The sequence below is a fragment of the Globicephala melas genome, chromosome 13 (genome assembly GCF_963455315.2).
Source record: "Globicephala melas chromosome 13, mGloMel1.2, whole genome shotgun sequence".
In the NCBI taxonomy this organism is placed as follows: Eukaryota; Metazoa; Chordata; class Mammalia; order Artiodactyla; family Delphinidae; genus Globicephala; species Globicephala melas.
In genome coordinates, this window is record NC_083326.1 from 17,737,187 (window position 1) to 17,757,510 (window position 20,324).

Below are 20,324 nucleotides of genomic sequence, written 5' to 3' on the forward strand. Positions count from 1 at the left end.
AAGAAAGAAAAGCAGAGGGCAGACGGTATTTACACCGTGACTGCAACTATTTGGAATATTAAATAAAAGTACATGTGCACAGGTACAAAACCAAAGAAATGTAGAAAATTGTGAGTGACTATGTTAGGATTCTGGGATTCCCATTTTTCCCCCCCAAATGTTTTTTAATATCATTATATTGGTTTGACAAAAAAAGAAGGCATACTGAAGCCATGTGTAAACCTTAGCTCCCTTCAGAGACCCCACTAAAATCTCAATAGAGATCTTTTTCAAGGCAAGAATCCACGTGAGCAAAGAAAATCGCAGCAATGACATTTCGGACGTTGAAAAGAATGACGAGTGAGAACTAACCTGGCAGAAAGCTGAATGCGAGGTGAGGAGAAGATAAACTAAAAAGCAAGGTTAAACCACAGAAGCCCCCAAAGGCCCATGCAGCACACCGAGCACCGCTGGGGGCAGGAGGGCAGGCGTGGGGCTGGAGGACAGGAATGTGGACTGAGTCTGTTTAAAAGAGTCACACAGACAAACCCACCCACCGTCATAATCAGAGATTTCAGTACCCCACTTTCAATAATTGACAAACAAGCAGACACAAATCAGGAAGGAGACAGGAGACCTGAACAATGTATAGACACTGATCGAACACTCCACCCAAAACAGCACAATACCACCAACCCTCGGTATCCATGGACGATTGGTTTCAGGACCTCCCCCCCGCCCGATACCAAAACCTGCAAATGCTCAAGTCCCTCATATAAATGGCACGGTACAGTCAGCTGTCTGTATCCTCGGATATGCGGGGCTGACGCTATATATTCTTTTCAAGTGCACAGGGAATGGCTACAAGATAAACGATATTCTGGGCTATAAAGCAAGTCTCAATAAATTCAAAAGGATTCAACTCATACAAAGTATGTTTGCTGACCACAATGGAATTCAACTGGAAATCAAAAAGAGAAAGATTTCTGGAAAATCCCCCAAATATTTAAAAACTAAGTAACACTTCTAAATGATCCAAGGGTCAAAGTGAAAATGGACAGGGAAATTATACCATATTTTTAGCTGAATGAAAATGAAAACACAACTTATCAAAATCTGTAGGATGCCGCTAACGCAGAACTCAGGTGGAAACCCACAGCACTAAGTGTCTGTGTTAGAAAAGGGAAAAAGCCTTCAATGGATGACCTCAGCTTCCGCCTGAAGAAATCATAAGAAGAAGAGCAACTTAAAACAAAAGTAAGCAGAAGAAAAAGTAATAAAAATAAAAGGAAATAAATGAAATAGAAAACAAAAAAAAAACCAATAGAAAAATCAATAAAGCCAAAAGCTGGTTGTTGAGAAGATCAACAAAACTGATAAATCTGTAGTCATACTGGTAGGAAAGAGAAGGAACACAAATCATCAATAACAAAAATGAGAGGGGTGACACCACTACACACTCTACGGATGTTAAAATAATAATAAGGGAATATGATGAATAACTTTCGTCCATTCGACGACGTAGATGAAATGGACAGATTCCTTAAAAGAGACAAGCTACCAAAGGTCACTCCAAAAGAAACAGGTAAAAAGATATAGATGTAGCCCTTCATCTGTTAAAGAAACTAAAGTTAGAAACCTTCCCACAAAGGAAACCTCAGCCTTCACTGGTGAATTCTAGCAAACCTTTAAAAAAGAATAAATCAATTCTACACAAATTCTTCCAGAGAATTGAAAAGGAGGGAATATTCCCCTACTCATGCTATGAGGCCACCCTGACCCTTATACAAAAATCACAAAATAACATTACTAAACAGTACAGCTAATATCCCTCAAGAACAAAGAAAGGATAATAATAATCACAACCAAGCAGCGTTTATCCCAGGAATGCAAGGTTGGAAACATTTGGAAACTAGTCAATGTAATTCACCGTATTAACAAACTAAAAAAGAACTCTGTGATCATCCCAATAGATGCAGAAAAAGCATCTGACAAAATTCAACATTCATTCCTTATAAAAACTCTCTGCAAACTAGGATAAACTACTAAACTTGATAAAGGGCATCTACCAAAAACAAAAAACAGGGAGTTCCCTGGTGGCCTAGTGGTTAGGATTCTGGGCTTTCACTGCTGTGGCCCTGGGTTCAACCCCTGGTCAGGGAACTGAGATCCTGTAAGCTGTGAAGTGCAGCCAAAAAAAAAAGAATTAAAAAAGAGAACAAAAACAAACTACAGCTAACATCATACTTAATAGTAAAAGACTGAGTGCTTTCTCCCTAAGGTCAGGAACACGACAAGAATGTCTGCTTTCACCAACTTCTATTCAACACTGTACTGCAAGTTCCAGCCCATGGAATAAGGGTATGCAGATGGGAATGAAGAAGTAACACTTGCAGATGACACGACCTTGGATGTAGAAAGTCCAATGAGTGCTAGAATTAATAGTGGAGTTCAGCAACACTGCACGATCAGTACACAAAAATCAATTGTATTTTTCTATATTAGCAATGAACACTCAGAAATTGAAATGAAAAAAACCATTTACACTATCATCAAAAAACATGAAATACTGAAAAACAACGAGCAAGACCCATATGCTGAAAATGACAAAACACTGCTGACAGAGATTAAAGAAAACTTAAGCTAAATAAATGGAGATATATATTATGTTGTAAGGGTTAGAAGACTCAACATTATTAAGATGTCTGTTCTCCCCAAATGGATCTACAGCAGCAGTGTAATCCCCATCAAAAACTGCTCTCATTGATAGCTACAGGTGGATAAAACAAGATACACCTCCAAGAACCCACAGAGAAAACCACTGAAAAGGAAAATTAAGAGAAGTGTTGGTATTCCCCAAGACCACCTCCAGCGTGGGCGATTCGCTGCAAGGTCTCAGGGGACTCTGCACACGGCTGTGCTCACGACTGAGGCTTATCACAGTGAAAGGACACAAAGCGAGACCAGCGAGGGCAAAAGGCACCGGCCAAAGTCCAGGGGAATCCAGGAGCACATTTCCACGAGCCCTCTCCCCGTGGAGCCACACAGGACATGCTTAATTTAAGTCTCCCGGCAATGAGTCACGACAGCACAAACTACTGTGTACCTGCGATTTACATGCATGTGAACGTCAGCAAAATTAAAATGAAAAATACTCCAAACAAACCAAAGAACATAATTGAGATAGAATTCATCTTAAAGAAAAAGGAACTCTTATCTTCAGAAAATGCATCAAACGTGGTAGTGTGTGTTCTAACAGGGGGTGTCGGTGATAAGCCCACACTTGGACTTGACCAGAACGAGGCAAGTGACCAGACCGAGGTGGGAGAGAGCAGAGGGGCACGTGATGGCCTGCGAAGGGGACGCCCTCTGCAGCACAGTGGCCTCCTGCCTCCTCTCAGGGCAGCCAGGGGTAGAGGGGCGATGGCCAGAGACGGCGGGGCCCACAGCAAACCATCCCTGGAATGAGGCCCTGTCACTGGAATAGAGCAACAGGTTTGGGGTTAACCAGGCTTCCTCTTTAGAGCCCAGTCCTTTCGGAGGTGAGGCCAATTCCAACATCCCCTGTCAGCTGCTTAAGCCCCTGCGCCGTGCTGACCTCTCCCCACTCCACGGTGACCCACGCCGGCAGCTGCATCCACTTCCCAACACCGCCGACCCTTGTCTTAATCACCCTGACAGTCCTCAGTCTCCTGACGCAGCAGGCAGAAGGAGCCTCTAAAGGCTGCAATGCAGATCTCACTACTCCCCAGCCTGGCTTCAACCCCTTCAGAGGTTTTCAGCTGAAATCCACAGTGGCCCCATCCCACGTGCCCAGGGCTCAGGAAGCTCTGGCCTCCTGGCCTCTGGTCAAGCTCCTGGAGTTTGCCCGGCTCTTCCCACCTCGGGGCCCCTGCAGCCACTGGCTCTCCGGACTGGATCTCCTTCTTGCTGTCTCTGCACCTGCCCTTCGGGTCACCTTCCACAATGTGTAAAAGAGCCTCCTCTCTTCCTTTCCCATGTCCTCTCCCCCGAGAATCATTACTTGACGCATCTGTAATCACACTGCTGAGAAGCTGGATCCCGCCTGGTCTGTCCCACCCTAGCTGGGCCAAGCCTTTATCCTCCCGCTCACCACGGCATCCCCGGGCCCTAGAATGGCACTCGATTCACTAGAGGCTTTCTCGAATATTGGTGGGTTGAATGAATAAAAGACAAAGGACATTCATATTCACACACAGCTACCCTGAGCTGAGCGTTATGCACCGAATTATGCTACTTCATCTTCATGGCCCTGGGCGCCGTAGGTCCCATTCACAGAGATGCAGGCTGAGGATGGAGGAAAACCTGAGGCCAGAAGGAAGAACGGTTTGCCTGAGATCACAGTTAGTAAATGGTTAGACTTGAAACCAGTTGTGCTAAGATTTAAAACTGGTTTAGTCTGATGCCAAAGGCCAGCTTTGCTCCTACTGTCCCATGCTGCTGGGGACAGAGCAACAAACAGTCTGTGTGCGTGGGTACTGGTGTGGGTGGGAAAGAAATCGATTGTTTTTCTAAACGAAAGTGAGAGAGAATGAGAGACAGACAGACAGAAGGAAGGAGATAGTGTGCTGGAGACTGAAGGTTGAGAATAAAGTGAGTTTTTTAAAAAAGATTAGATTTGTGCTTTTTTTTAAAATATTTCAGCATGCTTCATATTCTATACATGAATTGTACTTCTTCCTTCATCTCACCTGCTTCACGTTTTCTCCTTGTCATTGATACCCACACACAGTCACCTGTTTTTTTTTTTTTGGCCATACCGAGTGGCATGCAGGATCTCAGTTCCCTGACCAGGGATCGAACCCGCACCCCCTGCAGTGGAAGCACGGAGTCTAAACTACTGGACCGCCAAGGAAGTCCCACACAGTCACCTGGTCTTATACTCTCAGTTTCTTCTATTCTTCTCAGTTATAAATCCCCACAAATCATTCACTCCATTACCTTCGGACTTCCATCAGACCCACAACTGGAAACAATCCCTCCCCTTCTGCCCCTGGACACACCCCACGTCCCGAGGTCTTAGCTTTACAACTATGCATTTATTTATTACAGCCACATAGCTACCTACACCTCCATCCTCTTTGCCGTCCACAGCCGGTCAAGGTGAGTCTGCTGATTCTCCCTTTATATCATCTTTCACGCACACACGCATGCACGCACACACGCATGCATGCACGCACACATACTTCTCTTTCGCTGGCCGCCTCTGAAGTCTCTCCCCTCATCATTTCATACCTAGACTACAACTATTTCCCACAACTGATTTTTTACACAGCTGTTGAGAAAATCTTCAAAATCTCCCTGTCAATACTTAGAGATAATGGCATACAGGTCAAGACAACTATCTTTTATGCCGAGTTGATAAAGGAGCCTTAAGACACTAGAGTCCCTGCTACGGCATCCCTCTGCTTCCCTCTCCATCTGGACTCGCCTAGCTCGCCTAATCACAGAGTTTACGGTGCTTTCCCACAGTCCGCCAGAAGCAAGATGTCCAAACCGCTGCTCTTGGAGTCTCCTCTTCCGTAAGAGGGGGATGCATTTTAACTTCACAGAGCACATCATTCAAAACCCATGGCTAGCAGGAAGGCTCTAGAGACCAGTAAGAAAGAGATGGTTGATGCAATGTCAACAAAAGAAAAACATGTTTTGCACCTAAGAAAGCCTTCAGATCTGATGTGCGTTTCTTTGGCTCACCTTTTTAAAAAATATATGAATATGACGCATTATCTTTGTCTCTTGGTTTCAAAACTCTAGAGTCTGCTCTTCACTTTTTTTGGGTTTTCATTGTTCAAAACACTGATACTTGACAAGAAAATCCAGCCTCTCTTGGCGTACAAAGAGCTCTCTTGATGATATGACCTCAGTGAATCAACGCAGTAATCTGTGTCAGGTTGGAGGTTTCATTCCCATTTTACAGCTGAGGAAACCAAGGTCCAGAGACTTGTCTAAATTTCTAAGGCTGGATGGTCACTGTGACTAAAATCTTGTCCATCCTCTAGTTTTCTAAAGCTTCTGTTAAATCTGAACGCATTTCACCTGTTTCATTCATAAAGCCTTTAGCCAGGAATGAGTCCTCCCTTTTAGTGCATGGGCTACCCCAATGAGGAAAAAACAAATGTTTACTTACTTCAAAAGTACTAACTTCAAGATCTTCAAATTTTCCTGCAAGTGACATTCCTGCACAGTTTACAAGCATGTCCACTGGGCCCAGTTTCTCCTGTGCCTGGAAAAATGTATCAGAGTGGGCATTAAGAAAGAGAAGAAAAGAATCCCTTAGTAGCCAATCAATGCCAATAAATAAAATCTATAAAACTATTAAATCTACAAGGAAGATATGTCAACTCCAAGCCACACACCAAAATGGCAAACCAATCGAAAGGCGAGCGGATTAATTCCAATTAACCCAACCTCTTACTTGTTTTATGACATTCTCTACTTGGCTGTAGTCTTGAGATACATCAACTGATATACAAAGCACCACCTGTTAGACAGAGAAAAAAATAATCAAAGCTATGCAGGGGTCTGAAACTACCTTCAAAAGAACTTTTTTTTTTTTTAAATTAAAGGCAATTTTTTTCCAATAAAGAAGGAGTCCAGTTTTGGAGGTACAGATTGCAGGGTTTGAAATCTGCTGACAATGCAATTCGGAGAGACAAATGGGGTCAGGGGTGCACTTTCTTGAAAAAAACTCTTTTGAGCAAACTCAAAAGAATGTTCTAAGAAATGCTGGCTGGAGGGTACAGACTTTCAGGTGGAAGATAAATAAGTTCTGGGGATCAAATGCCCAGCATAGTGACTATTGTTATTAATACTGTACTGTAGACTTGTAATCTGCTAAGAGAGTAGATCTGGAGTGTTCTCACCACACACACAAAAGCGGTAACTACGTGGGGTGTTGGCCGTGTTAATCCACTTGTCTGCGGTCACTCTTACACAGTGTAAACATATATTAAATCGTCACGTTGCAGACCTTAAATATATACAATTTTTGTCTACGTATGCCTCACTAAAGCTAGAAAGAGAAAAGAAATGTAAAAACTCTCCTCTTAAAACGCAACTAGCCTGTAGTGACAGGAAGTACATCACAAGCCAAGTGCACCCAGGAGTAGAGGGAGAAACGGGGTGCAGAGGGGCAGGGCAAACTCCAGGGGTGATGGAAATGCTCTGTGTCTGGATTTCAGGGGTGGTTTCACAAGCATTTAGTGATACATCCGTCAAAAGCCATCCAACTGAACTCTTTAAATTGGTGTGGTTCATTGTACACAAATCCTACCTCAATAAAGGGGTCAAAAAATAATAGCAAACTTAATATCAGAGTATCAGAGCAGTATCAGAGCTATCACTGCCCTCTTGGGATTCAATACCAGTAGGTGGAATAAAGAGATAAGTCAACAGGATCTACTTCCAGAAGCCTCCTTAGACCAGCCGCGCTGGGAGGCTAAGCTGGTGGAATCATCTTACTAGGCCAAGGGCAGATCTGGGCCTGTGGGAGCCGGGGGGGAAACCAAGTCACATTTGGTTCACTCTGAGGTTTGCTTGAGGTCCCTGACTCTGGACTGAACTGCCATTTACAGATTTTCTAGATGAGGGGTCACCAAGCTGAGTCCAAGCCCACCTAGTACAAACCTGGCCATGTTTAGGGATGCACAGCACAGAGGGATGGTGGGAAGAGCTCAGCCATTTAGTCTTTGAAAAGGGAGGGAGGGAGGGGAAAAGGGGGGAAAAGCATGTATCTCGGTGCTTACTTTGTTTGGGGAATGTATGTATTTATTTATCTATTTATTTATTTATTTGGCTGTGCTGGGTCTTAGTTGCGGCATGCAGGATCTTTTTTAGTCGCAGCATGCATGTGGGATCTAGTTCCCTCACCAGGGATTGAACCCGGGCCCCCTGCATTGGGAGTGTGGAGTCTCAGCCACTGGACCACCAGGGGAGTCCCTCAGTGCTTACTTTGATAGAAATTTATGAAATAGAAATTAAGAACACTAATGGGGACAGTGAGCTACTGTTTTTTTTGATTTTGTTTTTGTTTTTTTTTTGCGGTGCACGGGCCTCTCACTGTTGTGGCCTCTCCCGTTGCGGAGCACAGGCTCAGGACTCGCAGGCCCAGCGGCCATGGCTCACGGGCCCAGCCGCTCCACGGTACGTGGGATCTTCCGGACCGGGGCACGAACCTGTGTCCCCTGCATCGGCAGGCAGACTCTCAACCACTGCGCCACCAGGGAAGCCCAAGCTACCGTTTTAACTTTGCTTTTCAGACAATGTTTTCAAATCAGAGCTTAGGCCTCTGACATAGGAAATGTTCTATGTTCCCAGGGAGGTCACTGAGAGAAGCAGAAGGGTGTTTGCAGTTTCTCAGCCTTTCCATGGTTTCCTCCCTGTTGAGACTGGCCGCCAAGCTAAGTGGAAGACAGAGCGTGTGTGTACGGAAGGGAGCACACACCCACGATATGCACCCAGGTGCAGTTGCAAGTCCAAGGCCGTGTGTTGTGGTGGGAAGAACAGGCACGGCACTGGGGAAGCCGGGGTTCCAATCCTGTCCCTTCATTCACCAGCTGAGCGGAACCCAAGACGTTTGCAGTGGTCTCATCTGTACAGTAACAGCGTCACAGGCTAGCGACGAGCCAGATCCCTTCCAGCTCTAAGAAGCCACAATGTGAGAAGTGAGGCCAAAGGGTTGGATAAAAAGAGCCCCGTTGCCTTAGGACTGATAACATCAGGCAGGAAGTTGTATTTAATGCAAGAAGGAACCCCATCCTAATGGTCTAAATTCCCATGAAAAGGAAACAAGCCCCTTCGCAAACGTAACCTGGAATATTCCAGACTAGTGGGCTTGTCCTTGAATTCTATCCCATCATCATACAGAAGACATATTTTAAAAAAGAGAGTAGGAATCATACAATTAATTTTAAACATGCCTTTTCATACGGTATTAGATCACTTACTGTGAATAAAACCTATACCACAGGTCAGTAACATTTCAAAAAAAATGTTTACAAACTCCCAGGAAAAAGAATGCCCCCAGGGCACTGCTTTTGCTAAGAGGAGTAACAAGCCAGCTCTGGGCCCAGCGGCAGGATCAGGCCCCCACTTGCCCAGCCCAGCCCAATGATCTTCGCCTTCCTTGATGTGCAAGTCAAGAACTTTCCACATGACCTGAAGCCTCCTGATAGATGAAGGAGTGGGGATAATGAGGAAGAAGCCCAGAGCAGAGATGGCGCTAGCAGCAGGCGTGACTGGCCTTCAGCCAGGACATTTCAGATCTGTGGCTCTGATGTTTCATTCTCTATCAGAAGTTACAGGGATATTTAAAAAAACAGGAAACTGGGGAGATTTGCTGAGCTGGCAGCTTTCTAATGTTTGTGGGCTTCAGAGGAGATACAGGCAGAGGCCACGGTACTAGAGAAAAACTCACATAGGTGCACAAAGAGAGGTGGATGAGGATTTTTATGTGCAGCATAGAATGCAAAAGAAAACAAAATACAAATAGCCAACGAGAGGCAACAGGTTAAATAAACTCTGGGGTACTCAATATTATGCCATAGCAGTTTTAAAAGATGAGGCCGACTCATTTATATTGACATGCAAAGTTCTCTAATATATTCTCGTGGAAAGAAAAGAGGCAATTAAAACTACAGTGAAACACCACTTAAAACTCATCAGAAAGGCAAAAATTAGAAAGTCTGCCAATACCAAGTGTTAGCAAAGAGTCAACGACCACTACTGGTGAGAGTGTAAACACTTTGGTGATGCATACACTCAACTCAGCAATTCCATTTCTAGGTATGTTCCACTCTTGCACAAGTGCACAAAGGGATACACTTTAGTAATAGCAAGAAACAAAGCAAACTAACAAAAAAACTGGAAACAACCTAAGTAGCCACCCAACAGTAGAACTGATGAATGGAAGGTTGTCTATACATACAAGAAAACACTAGACAGCAGGAAAAAAAAAAGAATGAACTACTACTTTATGCAGCAACAGAGAGGAATTTGAACAATAGTATCAGGTGAAGAAATAAAGTTGCATGAGAGTACACAAAGAATGATGTTATATAAACCTAGAGAGAGAAAGTAGGTTAGTGATTGCCTAGGGCTAGGAGCGGGTTGGGAGAGAACAAGGAGTGACTGTTAATGAATATACACTTCCTTTATGGGATGATGAAAGTATTCTACAATTGATTCTGGTGATAACTGTGCAACTTTGTGGATAAGCTAAAAACCACTGAATTGTACACCTTAAATCAGTGAACTTTATGGTATGTGAATTATATCGCAATAAAGCTATCAAAATAAGAATGATGCCATAAAGTTCAAAAAGAAGCCGAAGTAAACAATACTCTTCTCAGTGTCACATGCATTTATGGACAAATTATTTTTAAAGAGCAATGGAAGAAGTAACACAAAAATCAAGTTGGGGGTTGCCTCTAGGAATGAGACAGGAAGATGAGGCGGATGGGGGGAACAGAGGAGCCTTCAGGGGCCCTGGTAAATGCCATTTCTTAAGCTGGTGATGAGTGTGTGGCTATCAATTTATTATTATGTTTTATACTAAAATACATATTGTATATATATACATACCATTTTATTCATCAAAAAATTCCACAACCAAAAAAAACATTTAATACCTCCTTCCCCTTAAGTTAATTTGAATAAATAATGGAAATGAAATCATTTTCTAGGAAAGCATTCTGTTATTTGATCATTTGTGTGTGTATGTGTGTTAGAGTCTATACACTGTTTTTGGTAATAACATGAAATCCTAGACAATTCAAATAATTTCATCTTTTTAAAGACAGCCTAATATGTATTTTAATTAGGAAAAGCTTACGTGCTTTCAATGAACTATTCACAGTTGAAGTACCTCTTCTCTTCCTCTGCACACCTGTGTTGATTAGTATAGAAAATGCGTCATGAGGGCAGTGATTTTTACCTGTTTATCATTAATAGAGTGTTTTTCGATTTCTTTCTTTGCCTGCAACAGTTTGTCCTGAAAGTAACAGAGAACAATTAGTTCTACTGATTGTCTATTTGTCCACTTGTTTGTTTAAAAGGAGAGAAAAAGCAATTAGTTGTACAAGGATTTATTAAATGCCAAAAAACACGCAGGACAGCACCCATATTGCAGAGCTATGGTGGACACATAGCTGTAAAGTATGCTAAGCTATGGCTAAGTGAAGGCAAGTTTTAAAATTCACTGCAGAGAAAGATAATAAAAATTAATGAACCTCAAAATCCCTACTATCAGTATTAATTGCTAAGGTCACCCTATCAATTCTAATAAATGTTTTAATTTGACGTTACTTAGATATGAAACAAGAACAACCACGCTGATATGCAGTGCTTCCCAAACTTAAGGGTACATGTGATTCCATGTCAAGAATGCTTTCCTACGAGATCGTCCAACGTTTTCCTCCTCTACTGAAAAGCAAATATAGTCAAAATCAGTTTTTAGACGGACTAGGTAAACCTATGCCTGGATACTTTCAAAGATACTCTGAGGACAAGCAAAGCTAACCCATGTAATTGTGTAATTCTTCCAAGGTCTCAATTCTGCTTGTTTTAGTCATTTTCAAGAAGACAGAGATCGGTTTACAGTGCCTTAATTTGCTATAAAAGCTGAAATTTAAATACATCATGATAGCAGAGAAGAACAAAAGGGGGGAATCCTTCCGAAAGACACGTGGGTTTTCTAAACAAGAATGTGCCTATAATAAAATTATATTATTCTATTAATAAAGATGTGCACCACCTGACTTTGCCAAAATCAGAATAGAAAATTACACTCGAAAATAAAGACTTTATCAGTGCCAGAAGGCTCATTCACCTCCAGCAATGCCAGGACCACAGAAAGAGCTTCTGAGCACCTGAAATGCTGGCCTCCCTGCCTCGTTTTTCATCTGTCTTTTGTCAGATATCAGCATTGTTTAAATCTCACAAAATGCCATTTTCTCACAGTCGTGTTTTCAGTCATGGAAGGTGGCTTCAACGTCAAAGCAGATGCATTGTTGGAGGGGTCAGGGGATAAATAAAAGGTAGCTAATTCTGCCTTTCTTCATTTTTAAAAGAAATGATGGACGCCCGAGCCTAATTCTGGGTCATTATTTACGCATCTCCCCCAGGCCCCCCGTGACCTGCCTTCCTCACTGGGCCCCGCTCAGCTGTGCACCCCTACCTGGCAGCCACCACACTACCGCCCTCCTTATTCACAGGTGAAGCCAAATCCCCCAATCAACGATGGCGCCCTGGAGCACCCACTCTCTCCGTCATCCCTCCCTTCATCTCTTCATCCAACAAAGATGTCTGGAGCACCCACTGTGACCCAAGCAATTAGGCCAAGCACAGAACGACAGCACTGGACAGGACAGCCGTGGTCCTTCCCCCGCGCATAGAGCAAGGGGACGCCATGACTGCTCGTGGGAATACAGTGTCACTGCTCTGGGCTCTGGCAAGAATAACAGACACTTGAAAAACAAAAAGAAAGAAAGAAAAACAGACCTTGTGTTGACTCGGTACAGAAAGACACATGTTTTGCTAAACTGCTGGGGAAGAGTGAGATTCCCCTGCAGGGTCTGGGTTTCACTAGAGATGGAGCTCATGTCATAAGCAAATTATAGAGAAACACCTACACGTCATCCTTCAGGACTTAGGAACGAGCCCCACGATGGCTGCTGTCGGCACCTCCGGGGAGGTGGCGGGCCCCGCGCTTCCTGTGGCCAGGTGTGTGCTTAACTAGGTTTTGGCCGCTCCTAGATCTGCAGTGTCCATGATGTTGCCTAAGAGTTGCTGGCACTGAAAAAATATCTGTGGAACTAACCTGACTTCAGCCAAGAAGTCTTTGTCCCAAATACAAGAAATAACCAGTGGTTCAGGAATCACACCTCCAACCACAGACATGAGCGATTTCCCCACAGGTGTGAACACTGTGACGGTCGCATAGCCTCTGTGACTAATGTAACGATGAATTAGTAGGTGAATAGTAATGAACCTAGAAGACTTACCTCATTTCGTGCAACCAGAGTTATAAAAGCTCCTTGTTTATAGCACTCGATAGCAATGCACTTTCCGATGCCACTGGAGCCTCCTGTAACCTAAAAAAGCAGAAATTAAGAAATCTTAGCACCTGAAATTTCCCTTCTGTGGGAAGTTTATTTAAAATAACTATGATGGGCTCTAAAACCCAACCTACAGGAACTAAATCTTCAGCTATTGTAGCATCTTCATCCCAGACCTAATGAATGCAGTTTAAGTGCAGACGTGGAAAGATTACACTGTCAGCCGGGCCTGCGTTGTTTCCAGTACTGAGCTATCAATTGCACACCTATGATATTTTTCTGAGTTCACTGTGGCTGGGGGGGGACGAGAGGGGGAAATGCCCTGTACATCTAGCTAATAAACAGTACATTAGTCTGATAATTCGAAAAGACACATGCACCCCTATGTTCACAGCAGCACTATTTACAATAGCCAAGACATGGAAACAACCTAAACATCCATGAATGGATGAAGATGTGGTATGTATATACAATGGAATACTACTTGGCCATGAAAAAGAAAGAAAGAATGCCATTTGCAGCAACATGGAGGGACGCAGAGATTATCATACAGAGTGAAGTAAGCCAGACAGAGAAAGACAAACATCCTATGATATCGCTATACGTGGAATGTAAAATATGACACAAATGAACTTATCTATGAAACAGAAACACTCACAAACACAGAGAACAGACCTGTGGTTGCCAAGGGGGAGGGGGGTGGGGGAGGAATGGATTGGGAGTTTGGGATTAGCAGGTCAAACTAGTATATACAGAATGAATAAACAAGAAGGCCCTACTGTATGGCACAGGGAGCTATATTCAATATTCTGTGATAAACCGTAATGGAAAAAAATATGAAAAATTTTGCTGTACAGCAGAAATTAACATCGTAAGTCAACTATACTTCAATAAAATAAAAAGTAAAAATAAAAAACACTAGTCTGCCTTTGAGTCCAAACCCAAATGAACCATTTCTTTACTACACATCTCCTATGCATGACCAGCTCTACAGGAGATGAAAAGAATAATCACTTGCATATACTTACGATATTTTAAATGACTGCTTATTATAAAGTAATACATGATCACATGGAAATACTGAAAAGTAAAGCTTTTCTTCTTGCACTAGTCTAACCCTCACCAAATATAGCTCAGCCATACTAGCTGTCTTTTGGTTCTATGCTCTCTCCAACCACAGGGCCTTTGCACATTCTATTTTCCCTTCCAGGAATGCTCTCCTCCCCTCTTTTCATCTAACTGGCATCGATTCACCCATTAAATCTCAGCTCTACCTCACTACCTCAGGAAAGCCTTCATGGACTCCCCTCTACCCCACCGCAACCCACTTTGCAGCATTGCATCCTCTTTTTTCTTTGCTTTACATCACTCCATAACCAAACAGCCATGCATTTACTTGTGTGATTATTTGATTCACAACCATCTCTTCCATTACCACCCCGTAAACTCCATAAAAATACCAACTCTATCTTGGCTCCCCACTGTATCCCTAGCGCTTAGTACAGTGCCTGGCATACAGGAAGGACTCAATATATATTTTATTTAATAATATGAATGTAACATTACCTTTCTAGTCATTTTCCCTACACACATCTTATAACATGGGCCAGGGGAGTAGGGGGCCTGGAGTTGTCAGGTGAGGGGAGAAAGCAAGTGTCAGAGGGGCATCTGTCCTTACACGCTTCTGCATCCTACTCTAAAAAACATTATTTTGTAATGTCTGAGGTTAAAAAACTAAAAGGCTTTACAATATTGCATTAAACAGCCGTATCAAAAAATATTTAACTATTTCCCTATTGTTAGACATTTAGATTATTTCGAATATTTTACTGTTAGATATAAATCATGCTGTAAAGAATATCTCTGACCAATCGATCACATGATTTTAAAATCATCATGACATCCTCCTACACAATGCACCTATGTCCATGGGACGCCCCTACTTTCTCTTGAGCCTCGACTTCTCACTAATGAAGGGATTTCTTTGGGAAAATTAACCAATTATCTACCGGTTACTGTAAAAATATACCTGCTGCCCCAGCTAACAGTTGCCTCTGAGGACCTCCTTGCTATTGAAATATTTCATGGGTAGTTTTGGCTTATGAATTTTCACCAGATATTCCAATTCCATAGCAATTAGCAAGGTCCCTAAAAATGTCCTTAGCTGTTTCATGATGTTGTTCCTGCTGCCTAGAGGTCCCTCCACTCAACATCTCCCACACAGCTGCATTTCCAAATCCTACCTAACTCGCAGAGGCCAGTTCCAATGTCTCCTCCTCCAAGAATTTTTTCCGGACTCTGTCCCTCTGTCCTGTCCTTTGCCTGTCACTTTCTACTTCATGCAGTTACTTCTGTACCTGCCTTAGCTCCCTTACCAGACTCTAAGTTCCCCGACAACAAGCACCAAGTCCAAGTTATCTCCCTCATTCCTAGCACAGCACTTTGCATAAGCAGTTGCTAAATACTTGTCTACATTAATTTGCAAAATGGTGTACGATGCCATTTCCCTGAAAAAAAATACAAAAAAAACTTGTAAGTAAAATTTCACTATTTGTTATTCAGTGAATTGATAGAAGCTGAAGTGATGAGGTTATTGAGAAAATTTATATGCTCTAAAGGGCCATGTAGATATTCCGATTATTGCTGGCGTTTTTTCTAGACCGTAATAGGTAAGCAAGCTATGTAAAATTCCTGCACAGCCAAGGACAGGGGTAACCTTATAAGATTTGTCCATAAAAGCAAGAATAAGACTTCAACTTTTGGGTCAGGGTTCATGGGAAACTGACCTTCTAGGCCAAGTCAGCTAATTCATAAAAGGTATCTAAGAATATACATAAGTCCATCTAGACTATGTTACTCTTGATTGGTATAAGAAAACACAAGAGATTTTCCTAATGGCTGAGAAAAATGGTAAATATGTATTGAGTTGCCCGGCCACTGGTAAATTGAGATGTGAGACCCTAAAGATAACAGTTTAATTCCTTTCTTTGTCATTCCCTCTTACTGTTCATTGCAAATATTGTTTTAAATGTTACTATCTCTTTATTTGCACCATATACCTCTTACTGAGTGCAAGAGAAGGGGTGCTTTGCTGCAAGGACAACTGCTCCCACCCATCTCTCCAAAAGGGAGGACTTGATTTTCTAGTTCTCACAAGTCAGTTAAACAGCTTTTAAAAAAAAAAAAAAAAAAAAACAGCTGATTTAAATAAGTATATACTGTGTAAGACTTGCTGAATAGGTTTACCACTGTAATTAGAGAGATAACACTAGTTTATCAGAATTGCTCTAAAAACAAAACGAGTTATGACCTAAGCCTGCTCATGCTTCCCCATCAGCAAGACATTCTAAACATTGGCCCCTTTTCTAACACGACTGGGTCTAGTTGTAACAAATCTCAAGAAAAAAAATTACACTTTCACTTTTTATGACATTAAAAAAGAAGACAGATGGTGACATCATGTGTATTATTCATGTCATCCTCACATTATTTATAGTGGCATATTAAAACGGGATGGTGAAAATAAGAAATTCTTCGGGATCTACCCCAGGAGATGTGTTTATTATCTTATCTACAGCCTGCAGAAGCATGATGGGGCTGGTAGGACCAGAGTCAACATCAACTGAAAGTCCCTTATAAACACTGAATGAAGTTTTTCATTACTGCTTTGACTTTACATTTTTACAAGTTATGTTCTGCAAACACCACTTCTGAAAATTCCAACTTTTAAAGCCACGCTTTTGAGGCAGAAGTCTTCTTGCAGATGTGACACTTTCAGACTTTAGCATGACTGTAAAATTTTACTCTTCTCTCCCTCTGTAATGAATTTACACTCACCTCCTCCTCTATCTTCCACATCAGAAATAGCAGGATTTGGAAAAACACTAATAGTTTTATGAGAGAAATTAAAGAAAATATATGTTCCCATTCACAAACTCTGTCCCGATTTAAAGCACACTAAAAGCAATGACCATTCCATCCCATCCCAGTTCAGTGAAGAGGCTCGGATTTTAGCGGAGACACCCGTATGTCACCTCTGGCACCAGGAGGATTTGCACTGCCAGCTTAGTAACAAATTTTGCTTATTCATAACCTCCCGCCTCAATGTCCCCGGGGTTGTGAGAAAATCAAGTAAGAAAACGGACCAGAAAGCCACAGCAAAATGTGACGTGCTGGGCGCAGGTAAGAAGGCATTCCCTCTGTTTAAGAAAGGTGCCCCACCTGCAGAAAAGGGATCCTTGAAGACATGAGCTTCTGGTAAGAAACAAACCAAATCCATCCACATCCCCTTCATTCCTAAAGCACTAACTAGCCAGGTCGTTCTGCTCATCCCTCTGACTCCAAGACGACGGCAGAGGATTGCACTGGGACAGCAGTCAGTCGACCCCAGGCTGAGCTCACAAGAGACAGGCAGTGTAGACTGTACAGAAGCGACTCAACACCGCTAGCCAGGACTGCCAGCCCACCGGGTTTAGAGCAATCCCGTCCCCCCGCCAGGTGAGTCACTTCCTGTATTCCTTTGGCAACTGTCACTCGCACAGGCCACCTTCCAGTTCCCAGCTGCCTCGGCGGGTCCTGGAGGCTGGGACCCGGTTCCCCGCTGCCCGCCTCCTTGCGACCCCGCCGGGACCGCGCGCCTTGCCCGGCGTAGCCACCGACCGCGGTGTCCTTGGCAAAGTTTCTCAGCCTCTCTGTTCTTCAGTTGACTCATCGGGAAACCCGAGGACAAAAATATCCAGATCCCAGGGATGCCCCGGGGATTAACGAGAGCCTCCCGAGCCCCTGCAGTGCGGGAACCCAGCTCGCTGGCGCTGCCCGCGCCGCCCCGCTCTCCGGCCCCAGGAGGAGCCAGAGGCAGCGGAGGGCGGGTCCCCGAGGCCCTCCGAACAGACAGTGCAGGGGCGGAGGGCGGCAAGTGACCCTCCATTTGGAGAAGGGGACGTCGGCGGCCCGGCCTGAGTCGCGGACCGGCGCGCCGGGGTTCGGGGCGACCGAGCGGGCCGGGAAGCGGCGGCGCAGCAACAGGAGGCCACTCACCACCACATGCGCCCCGGGCAGGGCGAGGGGCTTGGGGCTGATGAGCGGAGACACCATGTAGAGCAGCAGCACGAACGCCACGAGGAAGGCGGCCGCCAGCAGCAGCATCGCTCGGCCGAGGCCGGGGCCTGGGGCGGGCGGCGCAGGCACAGGCGCACAGGGCTCGGCTGCGCCGGCGATCACGCGCGGCCGCGCGCAGTGCGAGCCCGGTGTTTGGGTTCGCGGCGCGGGGCGGGGCGGCGGCCGGAGGGGAAGAGGCGGAGCCTGCGAAGGGCGCGACCGCGGGGGGTGGGGCTTCCAGTGGCTAGAGCGTCGCGGCGGCTGCCGCCCGATTGAGCGGACGGTCCTTTGGGGGTCCCCGAGCTCCCAGCGTCGGGACGGGGTCCCGCACCGTCCGCCGGCGAGATGGGCTGCCTCGAGCGCGCAGCGGACGGGGCCCGGGTGGCGCCCCGCGGCGCGCCCTGGGTGACGCTCGCGGCTGGTGGCGAGGGTGCTGCTTAGGACCGCGGAGAGCGGGTGCCGGGCCTTCCCGAGCCGCGCTCCTGGGGCCGGGCCGCTCCGCGCCTTGGCTCCGGGTGCCGTCCGCCCGAGGCCGGAGGAGGCGGGTCGGAGCCTTCTAAGCCCCGGTTCCGGGATCTCGTCACCTCGTTAGTGTATGGAAGGCAGGGGATCGAGCTCTGAAATCCCGGGCTCCATTTCGTATTTTCTTGGCGTACTTAGAAAATGGTAACAGCCCACTTTCGCTTTGCAGAGGACCGGGAAAGCCTTAACATGGAGTTTTAAAAATCGCCCAGATCATTTAGTTTCGTTGAGCTCAGAGTTCATCTCCTTTACCAAGGCAGGGTTTAAAAAAGATAAAAAGCTTTTTGAGATCTAATTTGCACACCAGACAATTCGCCCGTTTAAAGTGCATAGGTAATGGGTTTTGGTATAGTCAGGGTTGTGCAACTGTCACCACTGTCAATTTTGGAACATTTAGTTACACCCCCAAAGGCGCACACAAATCCTTACCCGTTCACAGTCACTCCCCAGTTCCTCCCCATCCTGGCCCGGCCCTAGCTAATCACTCACTAATCTGTCTCTGTAGATTTGCCTATCCTGCATATTTCATATAAATGGAATTATAGAATGTGTAGCCTTTTGTGTCTGGTTTCTTGCACTTAGCATAATGTTTTCAAGGTTCATCATGTGGTACAATGTATCAGTACTTCATGCTTTTTATGACCAAATTATATTCCATTCTGTGGACACACCACATTTCATTTATTCACTCATCAATTGGTGGACCTCTAAGTTGTTTCCACTTTTTTTTTTTTTTTTTTTTTGCGGTGCGCGGGCCTCTCACTGTTGTGGCCTCTCCAGTTGCGGAGCACAGGCTCCGGACGCGCAGGCTCAGCGGCCATGGCTCACGGGCCCGGACCGGGGCACGAATCCGTGTCCCCTGCATCGGCAGGCGGACTCTCAACCACTGCGCCACCAAGGAAGCCCTGTTTCCACTTTTTAGCTACTATGAATAATGCTGCTGTGAGCATAAACATTCATGTATAAGTTTTTCATTTCTCTTGAGTATATACCTAGGAGTGGAATTGCTGGATCTTCTAGTAACTGTTTAACCAGAACTGCCAGACTTTAACAAAGCAGCTGCACAATTTTACGGTCCCCACCAACCGTATATAAGGGTTCCAGTTTCTCCACATCCCTACCAACAGTTGCTATCATTTGTCTTTTTAATTATAGCCTCCCTACTGGGTGTAAAGTGACATTTCATTATGGTTTTGGTTTGCATAAGGCACGTATTTTTGTTTGCTTGCTTTTCCTTTTTGAAGTTATTTTTAGAAAAACAAACAAAGGAATTGATCTGAGTTTTCCTTCTTTCTTAACTTATTGCCCAGAATTAGCCAGATTGCAAGATTTGAGGGTACAGTCCCCAAGACTTCTGACATCAATTGCAAGTTTGGAGGAGGGTCTCCCAAGCCACCCTCAGGTTTGATAATTTGCTAGAAGGACTCAGAGAGCTCACTGAGATCTGTTTTACTCATGGTTATGGTTTATGAATGTCAGCCAAGGGACGAAGTGCACAGGGCAAAGTCTGGAGAGCTCCAGATGTGACCCTCCCAGCACTGGAGTGTGGCAGTATCCATGGAGTGTTGTCAACCAGGGCAGCTCCTCTGGCATTCAGAGTTTATACTGGGGCTTCATTATTAGGCATGATTGATTGATTGCCCATGTGGC

General features: G+C 44.6%; 1 protein-coding gene across 1 annotated transcript in view; it reads right to left on the bottom strand.

The window, feature by feature from the left end:
- KDSR (3-ketodihydrosphingosine reductase) overlaps window positions 1–18,292 on the bottom strand; it is a 41,655-nt gene extending 23,363 nt beyond the window's left edge. The window contains exons 1-5 of the mRNA XM_030868123.3: window positions 18,093–18,292; window positions 13,002–13,091; window positions 10,934–10,990; window positions 6,416–6,481; window positions 6,128–6,223 (exon numbers count right to left, since the gene is read on the bottom strand). Coding sequence (XP_030723983.1) covers window positions 6,128–6,223; window positions 6,416–6,481; window positions 10,934–10,990; window positions 13,002–13,091; window positions 18,093–18,200 — 417 coding nt within the window. The 5' untranslated portion in view covers window positions 18,201–18,292. The remainder of the gene's footprint in view (window positions 1–6,127; window positions 6,224–6,415; window positions 6,482–10,933; window positions 10,991–13,001; window positions 13,092–18,092) is intronic.
- Between the last annotated feature and the right edge of the window lie 2,032 nt (window positions 18,293–20,324).